The sequence below is a fragment of the Podarcis liolepis genome (genome assembly GCF_965112155.1).
Source record: "Podarcis liolepis genome assembly, chromosome: Z".
In the NCBI taxonomy this organism is placed as follows: Eukaryota; Metazoa; Chordata; class Lepidosauria; order Squamata; family Lacertidae; genus Podarcis; species Podarcis liolepis.
This window is the reverse complement of record NC_139570.1, coordinates 42577873-42603414: the sequence shown is the minus strand read 5'-3', so window position 1 is coordinate 42603414 and position 25542 is coordinate 42577873. Positions and strand designations below refer to the sequence as shown.

Here is a 25542-nt window from a genome sequence, read left to right as displayed (position 1 = left end):
GTTGCTTGGTCCCAGCTCCTGCCCACCTAGCAGTTTGAAAGCACGTCAAAGTGCAAGTAGATAAATAGGTACCACTCCGACGGGAAGGTAAACGGCATTTCCATGCGCTGCTCTGGTTCTCCAGAAGCAGCTTAGTCATGCTGGCCACATGACCTGGAAGCTGTCTACGGACAAACGCCAGCTCCCTCGGCCTATAGAGCGAGATGAGCGCCACAATCCCAGAGTCGTCCGCGACTGGACCTAATGGTCAGGGGTCCCTTTACCTTTACCTATTCCACATCTGGAGTACTATGCCCAGTTCTCTGCATCTCAATTTATGAAAGATATTGACAGGCTGGAATGCATGCGGAGGAGGGCAACCAAGATGATCAAGGGTATGTTTAGCCTGGAAAACAGCAGTCTGAGAGAAGAGATGATAGCCATCTTTCAATATCTATAGGGCTGTCACATGGGAGATAGAGTAAACTTGTTTTCTCCTGCTCTGGAGAATGGCTTCAAGTCAAACATCAGGAAGAACTTTCTGGTGGTGATATTCAACATTGGAACCGTCTCCCTCTGGAAGCTGTGGACTCTCCTTCTTTGGAGGTTTTTAAGCTGAGTTTGGGTGGCCATCTACCACGGATGCTTTAGCTGAGATTCCCACATTGCAGGCGGGTGGATTAGGGTCCCTTAAATCTCTACATCTCTATAGTTCTATCATGTATCTTTCCTTGCGACTTAAGTACAGGGTCACTGGCAGGGGAGGTAGGTACTATGTTGCTTTAACGACTAGTGTTGTTGTCCGGCTGGATACTTTCCTGACCCCTCCCTTCCCACTCAACTTGTAAGTTTATAAATAAAAATGTGTTCCCAAAGCACCATAAACGCTTCGTTTCTCACAAGGAAAAGGACTGTGTCACAGTGCCCCAGCAATTCCCTTCCCCATTTGTAGAAGCCAGGAGGCTGGAACAACATGCCATCAAATCCCGTCTTTTGGAGTCAGCATTTATTTACAGATCCTCATTTGTCTGAGGTGGGCGGGAAATGTTCTTGCATTTGAGAAGTAAAGGCCATCTTACAAATGGCAAAACCTCCCCAGTGGAACAATTCTATACCCCCCCCCAAAGCACCTCCCCATTACTTCCTGGCACCCAGGCTGTGTAGAATTCCTACAGCTGCAATTTTCTTGTTGCTGAGTGCGTCAGGAGCAAGCTTTGCTCCAAGTTCATGGGCAAGGGGAAGGGCTCAGTGGTATAGCATCTGCTTAGCATGCAGAAAGTCCCCTTCTCCCCAGGCCATACCCATCACTGGCCTGGCCTCACACTATCCTTGTTTCTGCCAGACTGGCAAGCACCCTTGAACTCTCATTGTGCCTCTTGCTTGCCTGGATGGAAGACAGAGAGGTGTTTGTAGGAACTTGCCTGTTGTAAAAGGATTGACTTTCACATTCATTGCTACACTCACTTTTGCCACTTTCCCCAACTTCCATGGATATGTGGACCTTGGAATGTTGCTCAGAAGGGAGTGTGGCCCTCTGGGTGATAAGGGCCCCTGCCTCTCCTACCACCACCACTGTGTGCAGCAGCTGCTTCTTGGAACCAAATCTCCCCACCCTGCACTTCTGCCTTCGCCGCAGCCACGATTGCAAGAGTTCCCTTGCCCAAGTCGTTCTCATAAACCCAGTTGTGCAGGCTTCCTCCTGCCCTAATCTCCAGGTGTGTCCTGCAGAGACAGGATCCAGAAACAGGGGAAGGTGTGGGAACTTCAACCTAAGCGAAGAAGTGGGGAGGAATGACTTGGGGGGCGGGGGGCGGGAGGTGGAGAGTTATTGGCCCATGGCCTGTGCTCTCCCTCCCTCCCTCTCTTTGTGTAAACACACCTCTTCCAGCACCTACTTTGCAAAAGGAACATGGCTGAGGCGTCTCCTGTCTGAGCCCTCCTCCTGTTGGCCTAGTGGGTAGGTGCCAAATGAATGCAGAAGTGGAAAAACTGAATCGAGGTGTTTGCTTTGCAGGAAAAAGTGAGGGAGGGGGGCAATGCTCTCGTGTGCTGGCTTCTTTCTTTCCTCCCACCCCAAAGCCGTTTCTTAAAGATTCCCATTTAAGTTGGGCACCAGAGCGTAGGCTGAGCAGACCTGTGCAAACAGAGGTACATAGTTTGAGACTTCCTGGCCAGCTTTAAAACTGAAAATGAGCTGAACAGAAATCCTGAGCAAATCTACCAGGACACTCTCCTCCCTTCTCTGGTAGACACACAGCCCGGTCTGTAAACCTGGGCAAGCACCCGCCCTAAAGATTGGAATTTCTCTCTTTTCCCAAACCATAAAGGTTTACAGAGAACAGTCAGGGAGGTGTAGCTGGTGCAAATAATCAGCAGCATTGCTTAGACTCTGGACCCTGCCAGATGTCCTTTTTATTGTGCAATTGTGATTATTTGTGCTTGTAATTTATTGATTTGTTGTTCTATCTTTATTGGTTTATTTTTGTTCTATCTCACTTTTTTCTCCAAGGAGCTCAAAGCAGTATACATGGTTCTCCTCCTCCCCATTTAATCCCAACAACCATGCATGGTAGGAAGTGCTGAGAAGGAGAGGCTGGCCCCTGGTTACCCCATGAACTTCATGGCTGAGTACGGATTAAAACCCTGGTCTCTGAGGTCCTGGTCCAATACTCTGGCCCCAATGCCAATGCTGGCTTCAGGACAGCTATAGGCAATCCCACTTTCAACAGCTTGCACCTGCAAACATTCATGTGTTGGTCATTCTGCATTGTTTCCAGTCTGTGCATGTCCCATCGCTTCATGTGGAAATCCTTCACATTTCATACCACATGTTACATTGGGGTATTTTGTCCCACCTTTAAGAACATAAGAAGAGGCAGCTGGATTAGGCCAATGCCCCATCTAGTCCAGCATCCTGTTCTTGGCCCAGTGGTCAGCCAGATGTCTATAGGAAGCCTGGTCAGGAGCGAAACAGCAGTCTCCTTACTTGCGATTCCCAAAAGCTGGTATTCAGTGGCACAACACCTCTGACAGTGGAGGGAGAACATGATAGTTGATAGTCCTGTCCTCCATGGATTTGTCTCATCCTCTTTTTAAAGCCATCTAAATTGGTGGCCATCACTACCGTCTGTGGGACAGAGTTCCATAGTTCAACTATATTCTGGGTGAAGGACTCTCTTTAATCAGTCCTGAATTTTCCAACATTCAGCTTTGTTGGATTCATTTCTTGGAAGAGTAGAAGAGCGCACCATCCAGCTGGCAATATCGTGGCAAGCATCCTTGTGGAAGCATCTCAGAACAACTAATAAAGCAGAATGCTGTGGGGACAGCCCACTACTAACACACTACCACTGCACCGGAGGCATGTAGAACATACCTGCAGGAAAAAACCACCCATATGGAGGGGCCCTTTTTGGATCTTAGGAGACTGTAATACTCACCTCAAATAAGAAGTGATCCTTAAGACCGCCCTCCCCTTTTCCCCTAGCTGATATTTCAGTCTATGCCAGAGAAGATTACTGCACCTGCACTCATTCTGTTCCAGGCTCCCAGACCTTCTCTTCTGTCCCAGTTCACTGACCAAGCTGAACGTGCCACTGCCAAGTGACAGAGGAGAGAGAAGGGAAGGAGAAATGTATCCTGCACCTCCTCTCCAAGCTGTGGTTATCCAGATGTTCTTGGACTACCAACTCCCATCAGCCTGAACCAGGATGGCCTACGTCCAGTTGGTAGAGCATTAAGTTCAGGGGGTTGGACTAGTTGTGAGTTCAGGGGGTTGGACTAGGTGACCCTAATGGTTACTTCCAACTTCACAATTCTGTGATAACATAGGGAGGCCTACAGGCCCCCCATCCCTGTTCTAGATGGGGGGCATGCAGAGAAAGCAGTCTGCCTCCCTTACCCCACCCACCTTTGAAGTGGACTGAGATTGTAGCCAAGGAGCAAAGGAGGAGAGAAACTGCGAAAACCATTCCTGGGTATGATCTTCAAGACTTTGTAAATGCAGTGTTTTCCCCTGCCTGAGCTGCCTAGGTGAGAGAGAGCAAGATTATGCAGCCTGCAGTGTGCCTGCAGTATGCACAAGGTATCCCATTTCCTCTGTTTTACCACTGCTTTCCTTGGCAAACACAGCAGGGAAACATTCTCAGTGATTCTGCCAGCCCTTGGCTGGGAGGCGTCCTCCTCCTGTTGAAACATGCTTCCCAGCCACTTCCGGATTGAAAAACACGTTGTAATCTGTGTAACTGTTACTGGAGGGGTTGCTGTGCTCTTTGCTTGTGTCCTGGGCTAGGAAAAGTGGTGTTGTGAGGCTACAGTTAAGAAGCACCCCTTGGGGAGTCCAGGCAAGGTTTTGGTGAGAAGGTGTGTAGCCTGATGGCTAGACTGAAATCTTCCAATCCGTTTTGAGAGGAAAGCAACTCTGCCCAAAAAATGAACTAGGACTGGGATGAACTTTGCAAGAGGTGAGCGGCAAGGTTGGGACCATTTGGGTGGTTTGGGACCATTTGGGTGCGAACTGCAGGATCAAACCAGAGCATCTTGCAAGACTTCCTCTGCAAAGCCTTTCTCTTGGATTTGTGTTGCGTCCTCCCTCCCTCCCATATATCCCTATCAGAGTGGCACATATGGTTTCTTTATCCCTTCCCTTTGTTGTCACAACAACCCTATGAGGTAGCCTAGGCCAAGAGACAATAATGGCACATAAATAACTAGCACATCACACCAACTCTTCAAAGGGATAAAGGCCTTCAGCACAGCAGTGAAAAGAATGCACCTAATCTACTCTCCCAACAGCCTAGCAAGCATGGCGAATGGCCAGGGATGATGGGAGTTGAAATTCAGCAACATCTGTTAAGATCAAAGGTTCTCTACTTCTCTTCCTCTCCTCTCTCATTGTCAGCTAGTATCTTCAAGACCAAAGTCATAACCCTCCTCCTCTGACAATAAATGCCTTCCTTCTTATCTCAAAGGGCTCTCCTATCTGAGGTTTAGGACTGCCATGAGTCATTGCTCCTCTTAGAAAGCTCACCAAATTTAGCAATTTAACCCTTTTCCTAGCAAGGCTTTTTTTGAACATAAAAGAAAACAACTGTCCATTTCTACCTATGAAAAATTAAACATTTCCAACTTAGTTTCTATTTGGAAGCATTGTTATGAGGACCGGGGACGAGGGAGAGAGAAAATTCTATTTCCCCCCAGCTAGAAACCCGTTTATTAATAACCCATAAAAACAAGCATATTGATAGGAAGCAGTACAGATCCAATCCGAATGACTCCTCCCTCCCTGCATCTTCTCTTCTCCAAACATAATTTCCCCCTTCTTAGAAAGGAGCTTCAGTGACTCTGTGATGCTCTCTAGTGGCTACAAATTAAGTTACTGACAAAATGAACAAACTTTTTTGGTATCTCGTGGAACATGAGGCATTTTGCATCATTAGTGTTCCGGATTCCTCTGGAATTTGTATTAAACAAGGTTGGGCATAGGACCTGAAACAGAGGTCCTTCCTTGTTTATGGAAGACAGTTCTTTATTTGAAGGCATTCTCTTGTTTCAAAAATCCAGATCTACCTGTTCATATAACAAAATTTGAATGCCCCTCGATTGTAATAAAACTGATCACTATATAATGCATTTCTATTTAAATGACGGTCATTATTCCTAAATTGGCATCTATCCACATATATCAGCAAGTGCAAATTTAGTTCACTCTCTTTGTTTTGTTTTGCGATGCACCCAGGGGCGTAGGAAGGGGGGTGCGTGGGGTGCAGGCCACCCTGGGTGTCATCCTTGAGGGAGGTGACAAAATGGCACACCACGGGGGGGGGGGTGGCACTTACTGCAGGGCCTGGCCTGCAGTGCGCCCGAGCCACGTGTCTCTCCTAGGAGTGACACAGTGGCTTGGGCTCTGCACTGCTCAAAACAGCAGCATGGGGCTTGTGTCTGCTAGGCGGACTACGTGGGCAGCTTGCCACGGCGCCCCCCTGGGCAGCTCGCCCCACCCCTGCTGCTCCAGGTGCTGGAGCAGCTAGCTATGCCCCTGGATACATCCCCTTTGTGATGTGCATCATAACTGCTTGATCTCCGGCATTTGCCTGTTGATGTTCACAACGCACAGTAGCACATAGTCAGATGTTAACATTTCATTCCTCTCCAAAATGAGGGGGGGAGAAACACTTGAATGCTTTAGCTTTACAAGGACAAAATGAGGCAGTGGTGGACCAGTTTTTGCAATTGTGTCTTTTCACACAGAGAGGAAAACATGCCTCAGGTTTTGCAGTCCTTGAAATAAAATAAAACCCCAAACCAAGTTCTGGAATCCTGCACTTTTCAAGTTGTTTTAAACCAAGAAAGGCAAACCTCCAGCTGGTCTGATGTGGCCCACCAGGCCTCTCCCTAGGCCAGGGAACCTGAGGCACAGGGGACAAATGTGGCCCTCTAGACCTCTCTATCTGGCCCTCAGGCATCTCCCTAGGACATGCCCCTCACCAGCCCTGTTTGGTACCCTCCTTGGGTCCTTTTTGCCTGTCTGAAATGCGTCCTTGAACTCTGATAATGTCTCTTGCTTGTCTGGATGGGAGATAGAGATGAGTGTGCGAGTGCATGTAGAAACTAACCTACTGTACTGAATTCAAACACTGAGGGCAAAGGAAAACAGGTCAGCTGACATTACTGTGAATGACCGGTGTGAAGTTCTACCCCATTCCCATCAGAGTTTGCCTTCAGGCTGTGGGAGATATGTGGAACTGGCCCGTGGGTTGGATCAAGTTCCTTCCCTCTAATTTAACATGCTAAGTGTTATGCCTCTCAGAATAGAACACTGCAGATTCATGGGAACAGAGGGATACAGGGTATACAAAACAACAGCAAAGTCACCTTGGACTGACCCTATGAAAGGGACCACAGGTTATTTGTGCAATTCAGGACTTCAAAATAGGACTAATGCTGATTGCATTTAGCTCCACTAAGCTGCATTAATTTACTGGCTGAATTTTACAAATGTAATTAAGGGTTAATATGTTTCTAAAGGCACAACAACTTTAATAGGTACAGACCAGGTTGAAAATCAACAGGTTCAATTTTTCCCCATCACTGCACACTGGAGGAAAGAAATTGCACCAGGATTCTGTGATTGTTAAATATAAAGACTGTAAAAAGAGTACGCAGCCTCCCTCAAGGTCATAGCTGTCAACTTTCCCCTTTTTTAAAGGGAAATTCCCTTATTCCGAATAGGATTCCTCGCGAGAAAAGGGAAAAGTTGACAGCTATGCTCAAGGTAACTCAATAACATCTCCACTGGGACTTAAATTAACACCTTTTTACATATAGAAATGAGTTGTAAAACAATATCCTTCAGAAGGAATGCAACTTTAGACAAAGAACTCATAAATAGGAACAGTAGCTTTTAAGGGCGACCTTGTTCTGTACAAGATTTTCTCTATTTTCTCTGAAGTTTTACTTCCACAAGAGGAAAGATGCATTCATTTGTTCAAAGTCAATCTTAGCTGAAGCAAACAGGCCCAACCGTGAACCCGAACTGATGAGAGACGTCCCCATTGTGAAACACAGCTAGGTCACGCACAGGCAAAAGGGTAAGGTCCTCCGTAGAGAAATGGTAGATGGTGTCAATGATAGAAGATTCATTGTCCAGCTGAAATATGCAAGGCAGAATTATTAGGCAAGAGCCAAATCTTTCATTTTGCAACACAAAACCTTCACACATGCAACTTGCTAGACTATATTGTTTTGAAGATAGGCTGAGAAATGTGTGTGAATAATTTCCCATCGTGCTGGCAGGTCAGATCTGTATCTGCCCTACCTGTTGCAACATAACTTTGACAGGTGGGCGTGGCTACTGTAAGGGGAATCAGCCAATTCCCCTTACTCAGACTGCATTAAGGATATTGTTGGAAGAATCAGCTTAATCAAATCATATTAGGAATTTGTTAAGAATGTTTATGCAGGCCAAACCTAGCCTTGAGTGAGTCTGATAGAGAGCAGGCACCCTGTTCTTCTTGCTGAATCTGGCACCCAGCTCAGATAATGCAGGCATGCTTTTCCTCTGAGAAGGTGGTCTCATTTTTATGCATGCATAAAGCTAAGTTGAGGGGATGCCTCTATCTAATTTATTGGCCTGTGGACTCCACTTCTGTTGCTTCTTCCAAGCAGCCGCTTTTCTGTTTAACCAAGTAAAGGACCTAGTGTCCTCTTTATTGACTTTCCCCTTATGCATGAGGAGAAATTACTCATACTTTAGGGTGGACATATAGATGGTGCTTTTCACCCCTGTTCCACTCCATTAAAATTGTAGGGAAGGGGGTGTAGCTCAGTGGCAGGACAACTATCTTGCATGCAGAAGGTCCCAGGCTCAACCCTTGGCATCTCAAGGCATGCCTGGGAGAGACTGAAACCCTGGAGATTTGCTGTCAGTCAGTGTAGACAATATTGTGCAAGAAGGGAAGAATGGTTTGACTCAGAGGCAGCTTCCTATGTCAGTCATGCATTTCCTTCCACTTACTGTGCATCCTTCAAGGACAGCCACATAACTTTGCTCTTGGGAGTCGGTAAGGAACTTGATTTCTTTTTCCAGCTGCAGCTTGCCCCCATCTGGATGGGGTCTGCAGGAATACGACACCTTCTGGGTGGCCAGGCTGCTGTGAAGCTTCAGGAAACGGAGCTGGACAGTGGTTGTATCCTGGTACTCCAGCTGCAGCAACCAAGAGAGGACAGAGGGTTAAGAGTTGGCCAAAGCTGGTCAAGCTTGTAGGGCTGAACACGATCTTTTGTGTGTGTGTGTGTGTGTGTGTCTGTCTGTGTGTGTGTGTGTGTTGAGGAGTGGGGGAATATCATCACACCTCATGTAGAAAGCTAGCACGTCAGGAGAGAAGGATTCCAACCAAACACATCATTTCTTTCTACTTGCTTTGGTCTCCTGCCATTTAGGACTGCATTTTAAAATGCAGGTAGAGGGATTGTATGTGCAATTGCTCTATTTCACAACTATCTCCATGCACCTGGAACACTAGGATGTCAGGGGAAGGGTAAAACTCATTTCTGCTCAATAAATTCAAATTCACCAGGTCACTTAGGCAAGCCCCATGCCCCACTTTGTTGAAGTACAGCTCCCATAATTACTGGTCATTGCCCATGCTTGCTGAGGCTGATGGGAGTGGTACTTCAGCACTCTCTGCAGGGCCAGAGGTTTCCTACACCTGATGCAGAGGATTGCATGTATTAATAGGCAAGTCAGGCACCAAGTTATGATGACTAAGTAGGGATGGAGAAGGCATTTGGTTCTGTCTGCATTAGAACTACCTAATTCACAGTTCTTGAATGAATAGGTAAAGATAAAGGGACCCAGTGGCATAGCGTGGGTTGTCAGCACCCGGGGCAAGGCAAGTAATTTGCGCCCCCTAACCCGTGGATTTGCGCCCCCTAACCCGTGGATTTGCGCCCCCTAACCCTAACCCCCAGATGTTGCGCCCGGTGCGGCCGGCCCCCCCTGCACCCCCCACACTACGCCACTGAAGGGACCCCTGACTATTAGATCCAGTTATGACCGACTCTAGGGTTGCGGCACTCATCTCGCTTTATTGGCTGAGGGAGCCGGCGTACAGCTTCCAGGTCATGTGGCCAGCATGACTAAGCCGCTTCTGGCGACCAGAGCAGTGCACGGAAACGCTGTTTACCTTCCCGCTGGAGCGGTACCTATTTATCTACTTGCACTTTGATGTGCTTTCGAACTGCTAGGTTGGCAGGAGCTGGGACCGAGCAACAGGAGCTCACTCCATCGCAGGGATTTGAACCGCTGGCCTTCTGATCAGCAAGTCCCAGGCTCTGTGGTTTAACCCACAGCGCCACCCGCGTCCCATCTTGAATGAATACACAAACCAAAATACAGCTATCCTTTGAAATTTTTGCTTCTCTGAATTTTGCAATGCAGTTCTCTGAGCAAACATCATGTAGAAAAAAATGCACATATTAGAGAACGGTGTGCATAAAAATGTATTACAATTAGAGGAAAAATTATTGCATAGGAGTGTGTATTAGCCAAAACTGCAGCCAGAAACGTGCCTGTTACGAGACATTTGTACCAAAAATGCCGATGAGCTTTCCGGAGGGAAAATTTTGTGATGGAATCTTCAGTGTTGCTTACAGAGAAGCTTACCATGAAACCACCAGGCAGGGAACTGAACCACTGGAAGGTGTTTTCCAAAGCATATGCCCTCAACCAGGCTTTGATGGGGACCTGATGGTTTAAAAACACACAGAGAGAGAGTTCATCAAAGATCACAGATTTTTACAGTGATTAGAAACTGCTGTTGGGCACAGAGCAGTAACTCAGAGCAAGGCTTTTAGGGTGGCTGCCCCTGATTTGTGGGAACAGCATCCCTGTTGAGATATGAGCTGAACATGCATCTCTTTATCCTGGCCTTTGACATTGTGTGTGTGTGTGTGTGTGTGTTGTTGTTTAGTCGTTTAATCATGTCCGCCATGGACCAGAGCAGCCAGGCACTCCTGTCTTCCACTGCCTCCCGCAGTTTGGTCAGACTCATGTTTGTAACTTCGAGAACACTGTCCAACCATCTCGCCCTCTGTCGTCCCCTTCTCCTTGTGCCCTCCATCTTTCCCAACATCAGGGTCTTTCCCAGGGAGTCTCCTCTTCTCATGAGGTGGCCAAAGTATGGACACACCCTATTATTGTGATGATAGTTTGTTTTAAACCGCTTTTGATATTGTATTTTTAAATTGCTGCAACCTGCCCTAGGACTTTATGGTGAAGGGTTGGTAAGAAATTGTAATCATAGAATCACAGAAATGTAGAGTTGGAAGGGATCCTGAGGATCATCTAATCTGCAGGGAAGAGTATTTTGATATTATTCTTTAAACACACACACAACACAGCCAGCTAAGAAGCACTTTGCAATTAATTGCACAGCAGCACTGTGGCAATGGCACATATGATCATAGCTTTGAAGAATTGGAAGGGACCCTGATGATCATCTAGTCCAACCTGCAACCTTGGCGTTATCATCACTATCCTCTTACCAACTGAGATGATGATGATAACAACAACAATAACAATTTTAAGCTGTTTTATCGTATGTTTGCAAACCACCTTGAGATGCATGTAAGAGGTGATCATTATGTTTATTAGTAATAACGATGATGTAGTCAGTGACTTTAACCTGTTTTCAACTGCTTGTAATATTGTATTTTTTAATGGCTTGAACCTGCCCTGGGATGTTACAGTGAAGGGTGGGTTAATAATTGAAATAATAATAAGCAAAAGGATAATATGTTAGCTGTTTTTATTGCATGCATGTAAAAGGAGAATCATACATTGAATCATACATTTAATAATAATAGTTACAGTAACAGGGTGCTGGGTGCATGACTGATCTTTCACCCTGCTCAGAAACCTTAGAATTCTTACTTGGTTTTGCACAGGAGAAATACAAGTCTCTCCCCCAGCTGTGAAGTTGCAAAATGCCACCAAAGAGTCTTGCGGGCTGCCTTGGTTGGGGTCTATGTAGTAATGCCCTGAAATGAAACAAATTTCCTTTATAACTAGCCTGCTAAGAGACTAAGCAGCATCATGCTTTCATGCTGGACACAGAGGAAGCCCCCTTCTCCCCAGCCAGCATAGAGAGGCAGGTGGCAAGGATCTTAGCAGGCTGATAAAACAAATGGGCCTCCTACCAAACAGGCCTGTGGAGGAGGATACAGAGCCGAGTCAGCATTGAGAACCAAGCTGATCGGCAGAGGAGCTTGCACACTTGCCTGCATGGAATTTCTGGTAACCCAAGGCTATTAGGAAAGTTGCATTGCAAGATAATGGTAATATTTATTTTTATTTTTATTTGATTTGTTTTCTAAAGAGCAAACAACCAAACAGCAAAGCGAAGCAATTGTAAAAAGAAAAAACCCAAGCTTTAAAGGACTTCCAAATCAGGACTTCTTAGCTCTAGCTCAGGGGTCAGAAATTGTTTTCATCAGGGGGCCGGTCCACTGTCCCTCAGTCCTTGTGGGGCACCGGACTATATTTTGAAAAATATAAATACCCTGCAAGCTGGTCCTGCAGCTGCCTCCAGATCTGGAGGAGTAATGCACTCTGCATGCGCTCAGGAGCATGTCTTGGTGCTGCCTGCTCACCAGCATTGTTGATGAGCAGCAGCCACTTCATTGGCCCGTCTCCGCGGAGCTCCCAGGCGGTGTGCACCACACGCTGCAGCCTGTCATCCGAGGCCAGGTCAGCGGGCAGGTGGCACACGTGGAGTGCTGGGCAGGCAGCACACAGCTCACCCCCCAGCTGCTCCAGTGTGGCTGCCGGGTGTGCCACCACCACCAGCAGCAGCAGCGCCGAGCCGGGCGTGGGGCCAGCAGGTGTGCCAAGCTCTGGCTGAAGCCCCACGGCATGCCCATCACGATGCCCATGATGTGGCCCATACACACCCACCTCTCCATCCATGGCCGTGCCAGGTTTACCTCAGTGTGCGGGTGGTGAGGCTTTGGACTGGCTGCAGGAACTTCCTGCAGCCAATCCGAAGCCTTGCCAGCATCACGAATGTCAGTCCATGCGCAGCAAGGCCTCCGCAGCTTGTTTTCAAGGAAATGCTGCACCGGTTTAGCTTAGCTCGGGGACTGACTGAGCAGGAAGCAGGGTCTGCGGGCCGGATTTACGAGCCTGGTGGGCTGCATCTGGCCCCCAGACCGTAGTTTGCCAACCCCTGCTCTAGCTAGAGTCAGGTGAAAATGTTTGTGGGGATTTTTGGATACAAACTTACCCACTAGTCACATTTTGTTGCTCTCAATGGATACTGTTGCCATTCTACTCCCCCTCCTCCCCTCTCTCCAAATGTCCAGGATGTCAAGCCATTTGCAGGCAATTCTGGTGGAAATAGCAACTTCCTCATGGACACGCTGGGTTTCTTGCCAGTGTAGGTAGGTTAGATTCACAGAACTATAAAATTATCGAGCTGGAAGAGACCACAAGGGTCTTTAAGTCCAACTCCCTGCAATGAAGGAATCTCAACTAGATCATACATGACAGATCCAACCTCTGCTTAAAAACCTCCAAGGAAGGAAAGTCCACCAACTCCAAGCTTGCTCCATCTGATAATCCTTTATATATTTGAAGATGGCTGTCATATCTCCTCTCAGTCTCCTCTAAACACAACCAACACTCTCAGCCGTTCCTCATAAGGCTTGGTTTCCAGACCCTTGATCATCTTGGTTGCACACATTCCAGCTTGTCAATATCCTTCTTAAATTAAGACCCAGTGTGGTGCAATGGTTAGAATGTTAAGACTAGGATTTGGGAGAGCAGGGTTCGAATCTCCACTCAGCTATGAAGCCCTCTGGGTGACCTTGGGCCAGTCACAATCTCCTAGCCTAACCTACCTCACAGAGTCGGTAGGATGAAATAGGGACGATAACCATGTATACCACCTTGAGATCCTTGGAAGATAAAGGTGGTATATTAATGTAATAACTAAATAAACAAGTGGGCTGAGTGATGGATGTAATTTTGTGATGGCCTGGGACCTGGGCTCGGAGCCAGAGGAGTCTCAGTCCGCTCCGGATCCTCTGCCTCAGGTGGCATGAGAACCGAGTCTGGGGCCTGATTATGAAGAGCCCCAGTCTGCACAGGTTCCCCTGCAACAAGCACCAGCTGGGCCAAGTCGGGGGCCTCAGCCTGCCCTGGCTCCAGATGCGGGGATTACCTCGTTGCCCTCTGCTGGGCAATCACATACAGCTGCTCCACTACCAGTTGGGTCAGGAGAGGCTGAGGCGGCCCCTGGGTCTAGTAACCCACCGACATTTCCCAAGCTGCAGAGACTCAGGTCTGAGAGAAGGAGAGACCTGAGTACTCGCAGGAGGAGTGCTCGCCTTTGGGCGAAACAGGGAGGTGAGTTGCTGGGGGATCAGGACTGGCCGTTACCCCGTCAGAGATAAAAGGCTGCCAGATTCCGCCCCAGGTTGCGGGAGCAACACTGCTGTTTGCTAGAACCTGCCTGAGACCCTGTGCCTGACCTAGCCTAGTTTCCTGCCTTGGCCCTGTTGGACTGACTCTTCATGGAATCCTTGGATTAGGGACTGGACCTGGACCGCGTGGCTCTGGTTAACCCCCGGGCCCAGCACAAATTCTTACTGTTGTTGAATGATTTAGGACAGACAGACAGAAAGAAAGTACTTCATACTGTGCATAGTTAGACGATGGAACTTGCTTTCACAGGAGGCAATGATGGCCCTCAGCTTGGATGGCTCTAAAACAGGCCTACACAGAATCATGGAGGATCGGGCTACCAATGGCTACTAGCCATGATGGCTTTGCCCTGCCTCCGTGGTTGAAGGCAGTATGCCTCTGAATACTAGTAGCTGGAAATTGCAGGTGGGAAGAGTGCAGTTGTGCTTGGGTCCTGCTTGTAGGTCAACAGTTGGGGCATCTGGCTGGCCACTGTGAGGATTCTGGACTAGATGGGCCTTTGACTACAATTCAGCAGGGCTCTTCTTCAGTTCTTATGTTCCTACCATCTGGGAGATGGGGTTGTGCCAGCAGAAGCTCTTTGCAAGTGGCAGCCGGGTAGTCTCTGGTCCCATTTGGAGGATCTACCAGGAGCTTCAGTTCTCGTCCCAAGCTGTCCATGAGGCTCCACACATAGTCATAGTTCAACTTGCTTGCTGAATAAATCAGATGCTAGCAAAATAAAAGGAAATGAAGCAGAAGACAAAGTCAAGCCACTTGCAGGTGACTTTTACTGACAGGTATGGTGTCCCATAGGGACACAGGTGGCGCTGTGGGTTAAACCACAGAGCCTAGGGCTTGCTGATCAGAAGGCCGGCAGTTCGAATCCCCGCAACGGGGTGAGCTCCCGTTGCTCGGTCCCTGCTCTTCCCAACCTAGCAGTTCGAAAGCACCTCAAAGTGCAAGTAGATAAATAGGTACCGCTCCGGCGGGAAGGTAACGGCGTTTCCATGCACTGCTCTGGTTCGCCAGAAGCAGCTTAGTCATGCTGGCCACATGACCCGGAAGCTGTATGCCGGCTCCCTCGGCCAATAAAGCAAGATGAGCGCCGCAACCCCAGAGTCAGCCTTGACTGGACCTAATGGTCAGGGGTCCCTTTACCTTTACCTTATGGTGTACCATGTCAATATTAATCAAACTATGTAGAATATAATAAAGAATGGGTGTGTGTGGGTGCCCCACAATAAGCTTTGTGCCACTGCAGATCATGCATAGAGGAGATGCATGCTCTCTATCGGAGTGCAAGTTGAATCCTCCAAAAAATGTGGACCCTGTGAGTTATATCCAACTAAGTTCTACTCAAATTAATGTATGTCATGCCCATAAATTTCAATGGATCTGCTCTGCTTCAATGGCATATAACCCTATCCTTGTGAAATTTGCAGTTCTTTGAATTTTGGTGTGCAGTCCTGTGCTGAACCAAAGGTAAACTGTTCTAGAAGCTCTGCAAACACCATCTTGGTAGTCAAGATAACCCCACAATTAATTGCTAGTTGTTTTCACAATAAGCTCATATATATTTATATTCACTTGCTTCGATATAAGCTAATTGGATTGCTCTGATGCTATCCTTATTTGTGGGCTTGGGATGCTGGGCTCTGAGCCCAGAAGGGGAACTATCTGTATTTGTCATCTATGCCCTCATCTGTTCAGGTGAAATGATGGGAAGGCCTGGCCAAAGTGACGTCTGCTGCTTTGTGCAGAAAGAATGTACGCATGTTTGCTTGGGTGCAGACCAGCCATCTTCTTGCTGCGGTGTCTGTCCTGCATTTGTAAATGCTGAGAGACCTGGCAGGCTGATTTGCTGTAAGTCTAGCCCTTTCTTGAACAAAGCACTAGAACTGATCACTCTTGTGTTTTCGACATGGTATCCTGCACCAAATCACTCCCATGAGCCCTCCTTTGCGGTTCAGAGCAACTCCTCTAACTAAAACATGCACACATATATTAGGGGAAACTATCCATAAACATGCATATATTTGTAAAAATATAAAAAATGCAATAGATTAAAGTGTTTTGCAAAAATGTGTGTATTCACATTAAAATGCTAATGAACTTTCCTGAGAGCTTTTAAAAAACGATGTCAGAAAGTGGTGCAAAAATATGGCAAACAAAACTTAAGACTGGGAAAATGAGAAAGTGGAAGAAACTGACAGGGCATAACTACCTTCAAGTCTTCCCTTGAGATGTTCAGTGAAGTTCCAGGGGGTCCAGCAACACCAGGCATGCCCTATAAGTAAGAAAGAGTATCATCAATCCTGTTTTGGAAAACCGGTGCTCAGTGCTGTGGTCCTCAGGCAGCTCCTTTGGTACTCCTGGAGTTTGGGAAAAAGAGGTTCCGAAACGACATGCATTACACATGCTTCTGCATACAATATGCATGCCCTGAAACTTAACACATCCCGAGAAATGCCTGCTTGCATCTGAATGAGGAACTATCTAACTAGCACAATACACAAATACCAAATCCAGGCATGTCCCAAGTCCATTTCGGGTGCCTAATTTGGCCCGCCGGTCGGTTTAATCTGGCCTCTGTGGCAGTTTATTTCCTGGGGTAAAATCCTAAAAAAACCTTTGGGTTTGAATAATAAAAAAAGCTCAAGAACTTCAATCCTAAAAAAAAGGTCAACAACAACTTTGGTCAGCCCTTTGGTCAGCCTCCATGGCCCTTCACTTCATCAAATCTGGCTCTCTTTGAAAAAAGTTTGGACACCACTGGCATAAACTGAAACACAAACTATCCCGAGAGATTTGCACTTCTCTGAATTTTGCAGTTCAGTTCTTCAACCAAACAGTATGTAGAAAAACACATATATTAGGGGGAAATGTGACGCGTATGGAATTTTAGGGGAGGGGTAGTACCTCTGGTAGGAGACATGTCATGCTCCTTCCGGGGTAGTTTATCCACCTTTAGTCCATCCCCGCCCCCCGCACTCAGCTCTCACCTGTGGCACCTAGAAGCTGTCAGCATGCGACAGTAGCCACACCCCAGGAAATGCCTTCAACTGGCCAGCGACTAAAAATAACAATGACCATTTCTTTTCTTTTCTTTTTTAAAAAAGAATGCTTGCTGTTTTTAGTACTCATGGAGGAAATCTTGCAAGTACTTGGTTTGAAAGAAAAATACAGAAAGGGCAGCCTTAACTTACAGGCAGGCCTGGTAGACCTTTTGGTCCTGCGTCACCTTCCAAGCCTTTGAGGCCCTGGTGAAAACAAGAGAGAAGAGACAACTAAATAACCACTGAGATTTGGACAGTACTTAACACACAAGGTGGGGCAGGCAGGTTGGGAGGCTGGCTCCCTTACCTTTTGCAGTGCCCTCCATTGATTTTGGAAAGAGGGTGTGTGTATGTTTTGAGGTGGGTATTGATCTCAGGGAAGGCAAGGGCAGAAGACCAGGGAAGGCTCAGCCTGCGCTATAGGAGAACAGAGCTTGGATGTTGCTTCAGCAAGCACCAGATCGAAAGTGAGCCCTGCTGCTAGCACTATACTGCCATGTCTAGTCCTGGCCAGACATTGAGTGCTCTGAGGAAGAACCAGATACTCTACTATTTGAGGACTTGGGGGAGCAGGCAAGGGCCACTTGAATCAAATGCAGAGGATCCCCTTGTGGGGAAGAGCCTCTTGGGATTGTCAGAGGAGGAGGTGGACCTGCCCCCCAAGTCCCCAAGAGGGCTGGTGCCAAAAGCTTGGTGTGCAGGTTGAAAAGCAAACAGCACAGCTAGGACCCCTGCAGCAGCTCACTGCCTTTGAAGCTACCACTGCGGTGCAGGGAGTAAGAAACCAGAGATTTGCTGTGAAGAGCCCCTGGCTTGAGATGTCTAAAGGGATAGGCAGGCAGGATTCACATCAATGTCAGTTGTTCTTGGGTAGCTGCCAGGGCTCAAGCATCTTAAACCCAGTCTGGCAACCCTCACCCCCAACTCCTACCTGCATCAGGCAGTTGGGGCTAGGAGCCTTTGGTCATTTGGTGTTTCTACTGTTCAACTATGACCTGGGAGACCAGGGTTCAAATCTTCACTTGGGTCATAAACCTTACTGGGTGACCTTGTACCCGTCACTGCCTTTCAGCTAGATCTACCTCACAGGGTTGCTGTGAGGATAAAGTGGGAGGGGAGGTTAAACCATGTATGCAACCTTCGGTTCCTTAATATAGATGTGGGATATAAATGGGAGGAATAAGTAAACAAATAGATAAATTTTCATGACATCCTGGAGCCCATGATATGCTGGGGTGGGGTGCTACACAGTGCAAGACCATCTCAGGTACCACTGAGGGGGAGCATAAAATGGCAACTGGGGTCTGTTGATGTGGGTGTGTGTGTGTGCTCTCACTGCCTTGGGGCCCTCTCAAATCCAGAAATGAGCAAAAGCTTTGCATAAATTGTTGGAGTGCACCAGCTGATGTGCCTAATTGTGAAATCATGGAAGGTGGTGGCATTAAGGACTGCCGGTGTGCATATAAAGAGAATTGGGTACAGCAATGGCAGTGGGCATGTATGCAGCAGGGACGTGGGGGGGGGGGGTAGGATTACTTACTTTTTGTCCAAATGTGCCCTGGGAAGAGGGAGAACAAAGAAAATACAGTGGGGAACAATACTTTTGTCCAAAAGAGGTCCCCCACCCCAAAAATAACAGTTGTTGGAAAATAATCCTACGAGATAAGCTGAAAAAGCTATTGCATTTTGGTTTTGGTAAAAGAATGAATGTGATGAATGCGAACTAAGTCTCTCCTTTTTGGATGTGTTGAATTAGAGCTAGTTCCTTTTTTAAAATGAGTTTTTCAAGTTCTGTGTGCCAGGGATTGAGTTTGAGACCTCTGACATGCAAAGCACATGTTCTGCCACTGAGCTATAGTGGCTCACTGAAGTGTGTGTGTGTGGGGGAGGCCTTGTGGACCCTTCCCTACAACTAGCAAAACCAGCGAATGATGCAGATTTGTAACTTCTGCATGCTTTATACAGGTGGCAGAATATAATAGTTCCCAATTTGGGGGGGGGGGATATTGCCTATGTGCAGAATTCTGAATTTATTTAATTTTCCTAATGTGTAAGTAATACATGTCCCATTAAGTCCCTGAAACAAAGAAACAAAGCCCAGCAAATTTATTGCTGTGCAGTTCGAAAAAGGAGGAGGGGAGCTTACTGGAATGCCAGGGTGTCCAGCAGATCCCCATGTACCACTTGGGCCAACAACACCCTGAAAATGAAGGAGAGAGTGTTACAAAGGCAACTTGGGGGGCCTGTGTGAAAGCATCTGTTTATCTATAATATCTTATATATTTATAGACCTCTTAATACCAGAGCAGTTGACAAAGAAAGATAACAAGTACTGTACACATCTGCATCGACTTGGGCCCTAGACTGTGGGTGCCCAGAAGCATGCATGACATGACATCATGATATGATGTGACATGCACAGCTTGGTCTCTGCCCTCTGCTGCCACCTTTGAGTGCTGCGGCAGGGCTGCAACCTCTGCCTCTGCTGCAGAGCCTCTGTTGGGTCCACTGTGGCCGCAGGCTCAACCCAGAAGCACATCTGCGGCCACAGTGGGCCCCAACAGAGGCCCAGTTGCCACAGCACCGTAGGAGAGTTGGACTTGAGGCAGCGGGCATCAGTGGCTGGGCACCCACATTGAAAATTTTGTGGGTGCGCAAGCACCCCTGGAATTGGTGCCAGTACACCTTTTTGCACAGGCTTTCCCTGACACAGAAGATGGGGTCCTGTCCCCCCCAATTATTTTTTTTAGTTCTCTGAGTTTCTGTTCTTATAACAGTTTTACTGTTTTTAACGTCGTGTTTTTACCTGCTCCCCTTTTGGTCCTGGCCTCCCAGGAACGCCCACGGGACCTCGCTTACCCTGAAAGAGAGAAAAAGTAATCACTGAGGACTAGGCCCTTTGTATGTTCAAACTGCTTTTCGCCAATCTCGAAACCTTCACAAACATGGTATGAGCAGCAACAGATTCTCACTGTTGATTTGTTGGTGTTTAGTCGTTTAGTCATGTCCGACTCTTCGTGACCCCATGGACCAGAGCACTCCAGGCACTCCTGTCTTCCACTGCCTCCTGCAGTTTGGTCAAACTCATGCTGGTAGCTTCGAGAACGCTGTCCAACCATCTCGTCCTCTGTCGTCCCCTTCTTCTTGTGCCCTCCATCTTTCCCAACATCAGGGTCTTTTCCAGGGAGTCTTCTCTTCTCATGAGGTGGCCAAAGTGTTGGAGCCTCAGCTTCAGGATCTGTCCTTCCAGTGAGCACTCGGGGCTGATTTCCTTCAGAATGGAGAGGTTTGATCTTCTTGCAGTCCATGGGACTCTCAAGAGTCTCCTCCAGCACCATAATTCAAAAGCATCAATTCTTCGGCGATCAGCCTTCTTTATGGTCCAGCTTTCACTTCCATACATCACTACTGGGAAAACCATGGCTTTAACTATATGGACCTTTGTCAGCAAGGTGATGTCTCTGCTTTTTAAGATGCTGTCTAGGTTTGTCATTGCTACAGATTCTCATACGTACCTTAAAGCCATCATCCCCCGGGGGACCAAGGTAGCCCATCATGCCTTTGATGCCCTACAGAAAGATGCCCAAGAAATGGAAAAGGATTAATAATTCTCAACAATGTAAAAAATCAGTCAATTACAGTAACCTGTGTTACAACAGCCACTCAATCAATAGGGTAGCAAATGCAATGCCTTCCAATGCAATGCCTTCTCCAGAATGGTCAATAGTTACAGGAGCTGCAGTTCAGTACAGAAGGAACCATCTTGGCTACTCTTGTCTTATGCTGTCAATTGTGAATGCAAGTTTAGCTGGTACATTAGCAGGCTGGTAGTATCAAGCTGAGACAGTAGCAATCAGACCTACTTTTTCTCCTTTGGGCCCCTTGACTCCCTTGCCCCCCCTGAGCCCAGGAACACCCTGTGAATGGAAAAGACAAATAACACAATTATTTATAGTGCTTCATAGTTAGTTACTTCCAGGGTATCCACACCTGGCAGACAGATTTTTCCCCAAGCCAACCATACAACTGCAAAACACCTCACACATATGTGCCAACTTCCTGGGGCCCCATGAAGTGGCCCAGCTGGCACTCATGTCTCCACAAGAGGTCCAGAGAGTGGCAACATGAGAACAGGGCCTTTTCTGCAGTGGCTCCCTTTTTGTGGAAAGCTGTCCCCAGGAAGGCCTTCTCTCCCAGGCCTTTGGTGAATTAAATGATATATGGCTTTTTAAACTCTATTACTATGCTTCATTATTTATTATTAAGCTGCTATGCATTTTTTGTGTTTTTCTATTGTGAACTGCCCTGTGATCCTCAGATGAAGGGTAGTATCAAAATTTAATAAATAAAAATAAAACATAATTGGCCATGTGTTTGTAAGTTCAAAACTCGATGCCCTTATTGAAAATTGGGAAGCTACAGCATGAATGCAGCAGAAGTGGACAGAGTTCCAATATTAACTCCCCTTCACAGTCACACTGCACCACAAACTCAACAAACTCAATGAAAAACATGGAGGAGGAGCCAAGCAAACATGGTCCTGCCTTGGAATCTGTTTCTTAGGCTGCAACCCAGACACACTGAATGCAACAGAACTTACCTCTGAGTGCATACCTAGGATTGCATTGTTGGTGCAAAAATAACTTTGGCAGAGAAGGAAGGAAAAGTTACAAGAACCTGCAATTATTATTTTTGTTGTCAGAGGAAAAAGCTTCCAAACCAAGAGCAAGGTTTCAAGCCAAGCTGTCTTCTAAGCAGAGCATGCTGGATGACACATCTTTATTATGGAAAAATTACACCAGCCTATCCTTGCACTTGTTATGCCGCTGAACATCTATACCAATAGGGAACTCATGCGTTATGACCGCTTTGCAGCCCAAAGGAGGCTACCGAGAAACAAGAGGGAAGTATCCACACACAGGCAAATGACCGGTTGATGCATGTGGTCATGGCAACCCGGAAGTGTCGGGAAAGGGGATGGAACATGGTGGAACAGGGCTGGGGGCATAATGAGGCAGAGCAGACATGCATTCTTCCCTGTTGTGTGCAATGACCCAGAATGCAACCCCGACACAAATCAGGGGTTGCCTGTATCCAGGGAGAAACCAGAAGTTTGCAGAAACTCTCTCTCTCTATATATATATGGGAAAAACCCTCTAAGGGCAGCAACTGGTTTATTAGGGTTAATGGGACATTGCCCCACCAACCACAGTCTGCCCGCAGTCAGGCTCCACCTGCCTGTGTTTCTGCTTACAATTGGAGCAGGGAGTGTCACTGAACAACTTCTTCTTCATTAATCTCATTGTTGTGCTTTATACAACTCAGCTGAGAGAAGGATGGGCTGTCATTGGGCTCTGGACCTACCTGTCCTCAGTGCTGCCAACACCTGTCACTGATCTCTCTACCAATCCCAACAGGCTCGGCTCTAAGGGGGCAACCCAATGAGGGCTGAGCATGCTCATTGACCACGGAAAGCTGTAGCTGTGTGTGTGTGTGCATGAGTGAATGAATGAAAGAAGCCAAGGAAAAGGAGGAATGGAATGGAGTATCTTGGAAGAAAGCATGGCCGGCTGGCAGACTAGGACCTGCGAGACCAGGGTTCGAATCGCCACTTGGCCATGAAGCTCACTGGGTTATCTTGGGCCAGTCACTGCCTCTTAGCCTAACCTGCCTCACAGGGTTGTTGTAGGGGCTGAATGAGAGTGAGAACCATGTAAACCACCTTGAGTTCCTTGGAGGGAAAGCTGGGCTACAAAGACAAATGTGTCCCAGGAAGGCTCTTAGTGCCTCTGTTACATCTAGACTTCTGAACTTATGCATAACTTAATTGTAATGAGTTACAGATAGGTAGCCGTGTTGGTCTGCCATAGCCAAAATAAAAAAAATTCCTTCTAGTAGCACCTTAAAGACCAACTAAGTAATGAGTTGCAATTCAGCAGCTTCTCTTTCCAGTCTATTTCTGAAATTCTTTTGTAGTAAAACAGCTACTTTGAGATCTTGTATAGAATGTCCTGGGAGATTGAAGTGTTCTCCTACTGGTTTCTCTGTTTTGTGATTCTTGATGTCAGATTTATGTCCGTTTATTCTTTGGCGTAAGAATAAACGCCAAAGAATAAATTTACGCCAAAGAATAAAAGAATTTCAGAAATAGACTGGAAAGAGAAGCTGCTGAATTGCAACTCATTACCAAACTTAAAACCATGGAGAGACCTGGTCTGAACAAAGACATTGGATTCTTATCTCATTATACATGACCAAGCCATTTTTCACCTTCTCACCCCTTGCCATCACCCATTCCCACCACCCTTCTGAGTAATACCCCTCCCCACCTTCTCATTATATAGAAGGATCTGGCAACTTCTGTTTCAGTGTATCTGAAGAAGTGTGCATGCACACGAAAGCTCATACCAAGAACTAACTTAGTTGGTCTTTAAGGTGCTACTAGAAGGAATTTTTTTATTTTAATTGTAATGAGCCACCCTTGTGATCAATACTTACATAAGGGCCTTGGGGTCCCCGGGGACCACGGAGACCACGTTCACCTTGAGACCCCTGGAAGGGAGAAAATAGGGAAAGGAGGGGGAAATGGCTATAACTATTTGCTTAAGCCCAGCAGCAGCTCCCTCTCTGGCTGTTCCACCATCCTTATTCAACTTGGCACCCTCTTGTTATTTTGGGCCAATGGTCAGGTGTGAACAGAATTACATATAGAAAACACCGCATTGGGAAAGACTGCAATTAAGGGACCAGAGGATGTGGAAGAGGACCCACAACTGCGCTGCAGCGAGACCTAAGATGGGTCACATCAGTGTCATGGCCACCACAGATATTAATACATATCACCCATCCAACCACTGAAATAAATACAGGGTATAAAAGTGAATAGTGACTATCTCAGAAGAATAAAGGCGACAAAAAGCAGCAATAATCAATAATTATTAAGAGCACAAAGTGTTTTGCCTACCTTGGGGCCTTTGGAGCCTCTTGGAGGTCTGGGTCCAGCTTTACCACGCTTGCCCTGATGGTGATGGGGTAAACAGGGAAACAGAGAAAAGGTGAGTTGCCAAAGCTCAGGGTCTAACCCTGAGTTTCAGGGTTTCAGTTTTAACAATAAAAACCAAGGATAAAGTATAATTTGTTAACAGATTACAGTGGTGCCCCACAAGACGAATGCCTCGCAAGACGAAAAACTCGCTAGACGGTTTTGCGTTGCTTCGCTAGACGCTAGACGGTTTTGCGTTGCTTCGCTAGACGCTAGACGGTTTTGCGTTGCTTCGCTAGACGAATTTCCCTATGGGCTTGCTTCGCAAGACGAGAACGTCTTGCGCTTTTTTTAAAAGTCGCTTGAAGAGGCGCAGTTGCGACGGACCGTGCTTCGCAAGACAAAAAACATCGCAAGACGAAAAGACTCACAGAACGAATTATTTTTGTCTTGCGAGGCACCACTGTACAGGGTGAGTCTTTTTAAAAAAGGCCCTGTGGAACATGTGTACTCTGTATCCACTGGGCCTCTTTTAAAGGACTCGCTCTGTATATCCATAGTAGAGCATTGCTTTGCATGCAGAATGTTCCAGTTTCAAACCCCAGCATCTCCAGGTAGGGTTGGGTAAAACTCCCTGCCTAATATCCTGGAGAGTTGATGCCAGTCAGTGTAAACAGTAATGTGGCAGATGGACCAGTGGCCTAACTCCATATAAAGGCAGCTTCTGCTGCCCAGTTTATATAGTCCTAGCAACCTCTTATGCAAAAGCAGAAGCTACAATGTGATTTCTTACCTTTCTGCCTGGATTGCCAGGGAACCCGGGATGCCCATCATATCCACGCTGCCCCTAAGGGAAGAGATGGAGAGAAAAGAGAGATGGAGGCAAAAAGTGAAGGCAGACCACTCCAGACACAACTTTAAAACCAGGTTTAATTCAACACGCACACACCCTTTCCCCGTGCCAAGCTTTGGGAAGGAAAAACCTGTTCTGCAGCTCATAAAAAAGAGTGGTTGATCCATCATTTGATTCCATTCTCCCCTCGCTTTTGACATCCAGTGTAGGTATTTTCAGGACCCGCCCCATTTTTTGTGATTGAATTTTTTTTTTAATTGTAAGTTTTAAAAACTGTCTTTAATGTTGCATTTTAAAATTGATGCACCTTGCCCTTAGTACCTTAAGGTGAACTGAAGGTAATACATATTAATAGTAATGATAACAACAACAAAAACAGCTTATCATAAATTACTTCAAACCAATTTCACAGGAAAAGCATCAACAGTAAAAAGTTAAAAGCAATCCCATAGTGTGCCTTGTTTCAATTATTTTACATAATTTCTTATCTTTTGCATTTTTGCATTTTCTGTAATTTTAACGTGTTTTCTTTTGTATTCATTTGTACAATGCTTTGGTGGGGCTTTGGGCAAAAAAAGCATTACACACATAAAGCATGTATGTATAAAGCATGTATTAAAGATGAATTCTGTAGTCAACCTTTTGTTGTTTTATTTTGAAATATTTGAGATAATATTTTAGTTTCCTGTTAATTACATTGTGT

At 46.6% G+C, this 25542-nt stretch overlaps 1 protein-coding gene across 2 annotated transcripts in view; it reads right to left on the bottom strand.

Annotated features, from left to right (window-relative positions):
- Window positions 1-6994: 6994 nt before the first annotated feature.
- LOC310698497 (uncharacterized protein) overlaps window positions 6995-25542 on the bottom strand; it is a 150987-nt gene continuing 132439 nt past the window's right edge. For both annotated transcript variants that reach the window (XM_083485686.1, XM_083485687.1), the window contains exons 54-68: window positions 24780-24833; window positions 23969-24022; window positions 23503-23556; window positions 20868-20921; window positions 20520-20573; window positions 19811-19864; window positions 19151-19204; window positions 18545-18562; window positions 17155-17208; window positions 16173-16235; window positions 14512-14677; window positions 11414-11520; window positions 10145-10225; window positions 8495-8683; window positions 6995-7627 (exon numbers count right to left, since the gene is read on the bottom strand). In XM_083485686.1, coding sequence (XP_083341812.1) covers window positions 7478-7627; window positions 8495-8683; window positions 10145-10225; window positions 11414-11520; window positions 14512-14677; window positions 16173-16235; window positions 17155-17208; window positions 18545-18562; window positions 19151-19204; window positions 19811-19864; window positions 20520-20573; window positions 20868-20921; window positions 23503-23556; window positions 23969-24022; window positions 24780-24833 — 1206 coding nt within the window. In that variant the 3' untranslated portion in view covers window positions 6995-7477. The remainder of the gene's footprint in view (window positions 7628-8494; window positions 8684-10144; window positions 10226-11413; window positions 11521-14511; window positions 14678-16172; window positions 16236-17154; window positions 17209-18544; window positions 18563-19150; window positions 19205-19810; window positions 19865-20519; window positions 20574-20867; window positions 20922-23502; window positions 23557-23968; window positions 24023-24779; window positions 24834-25542) is intronic.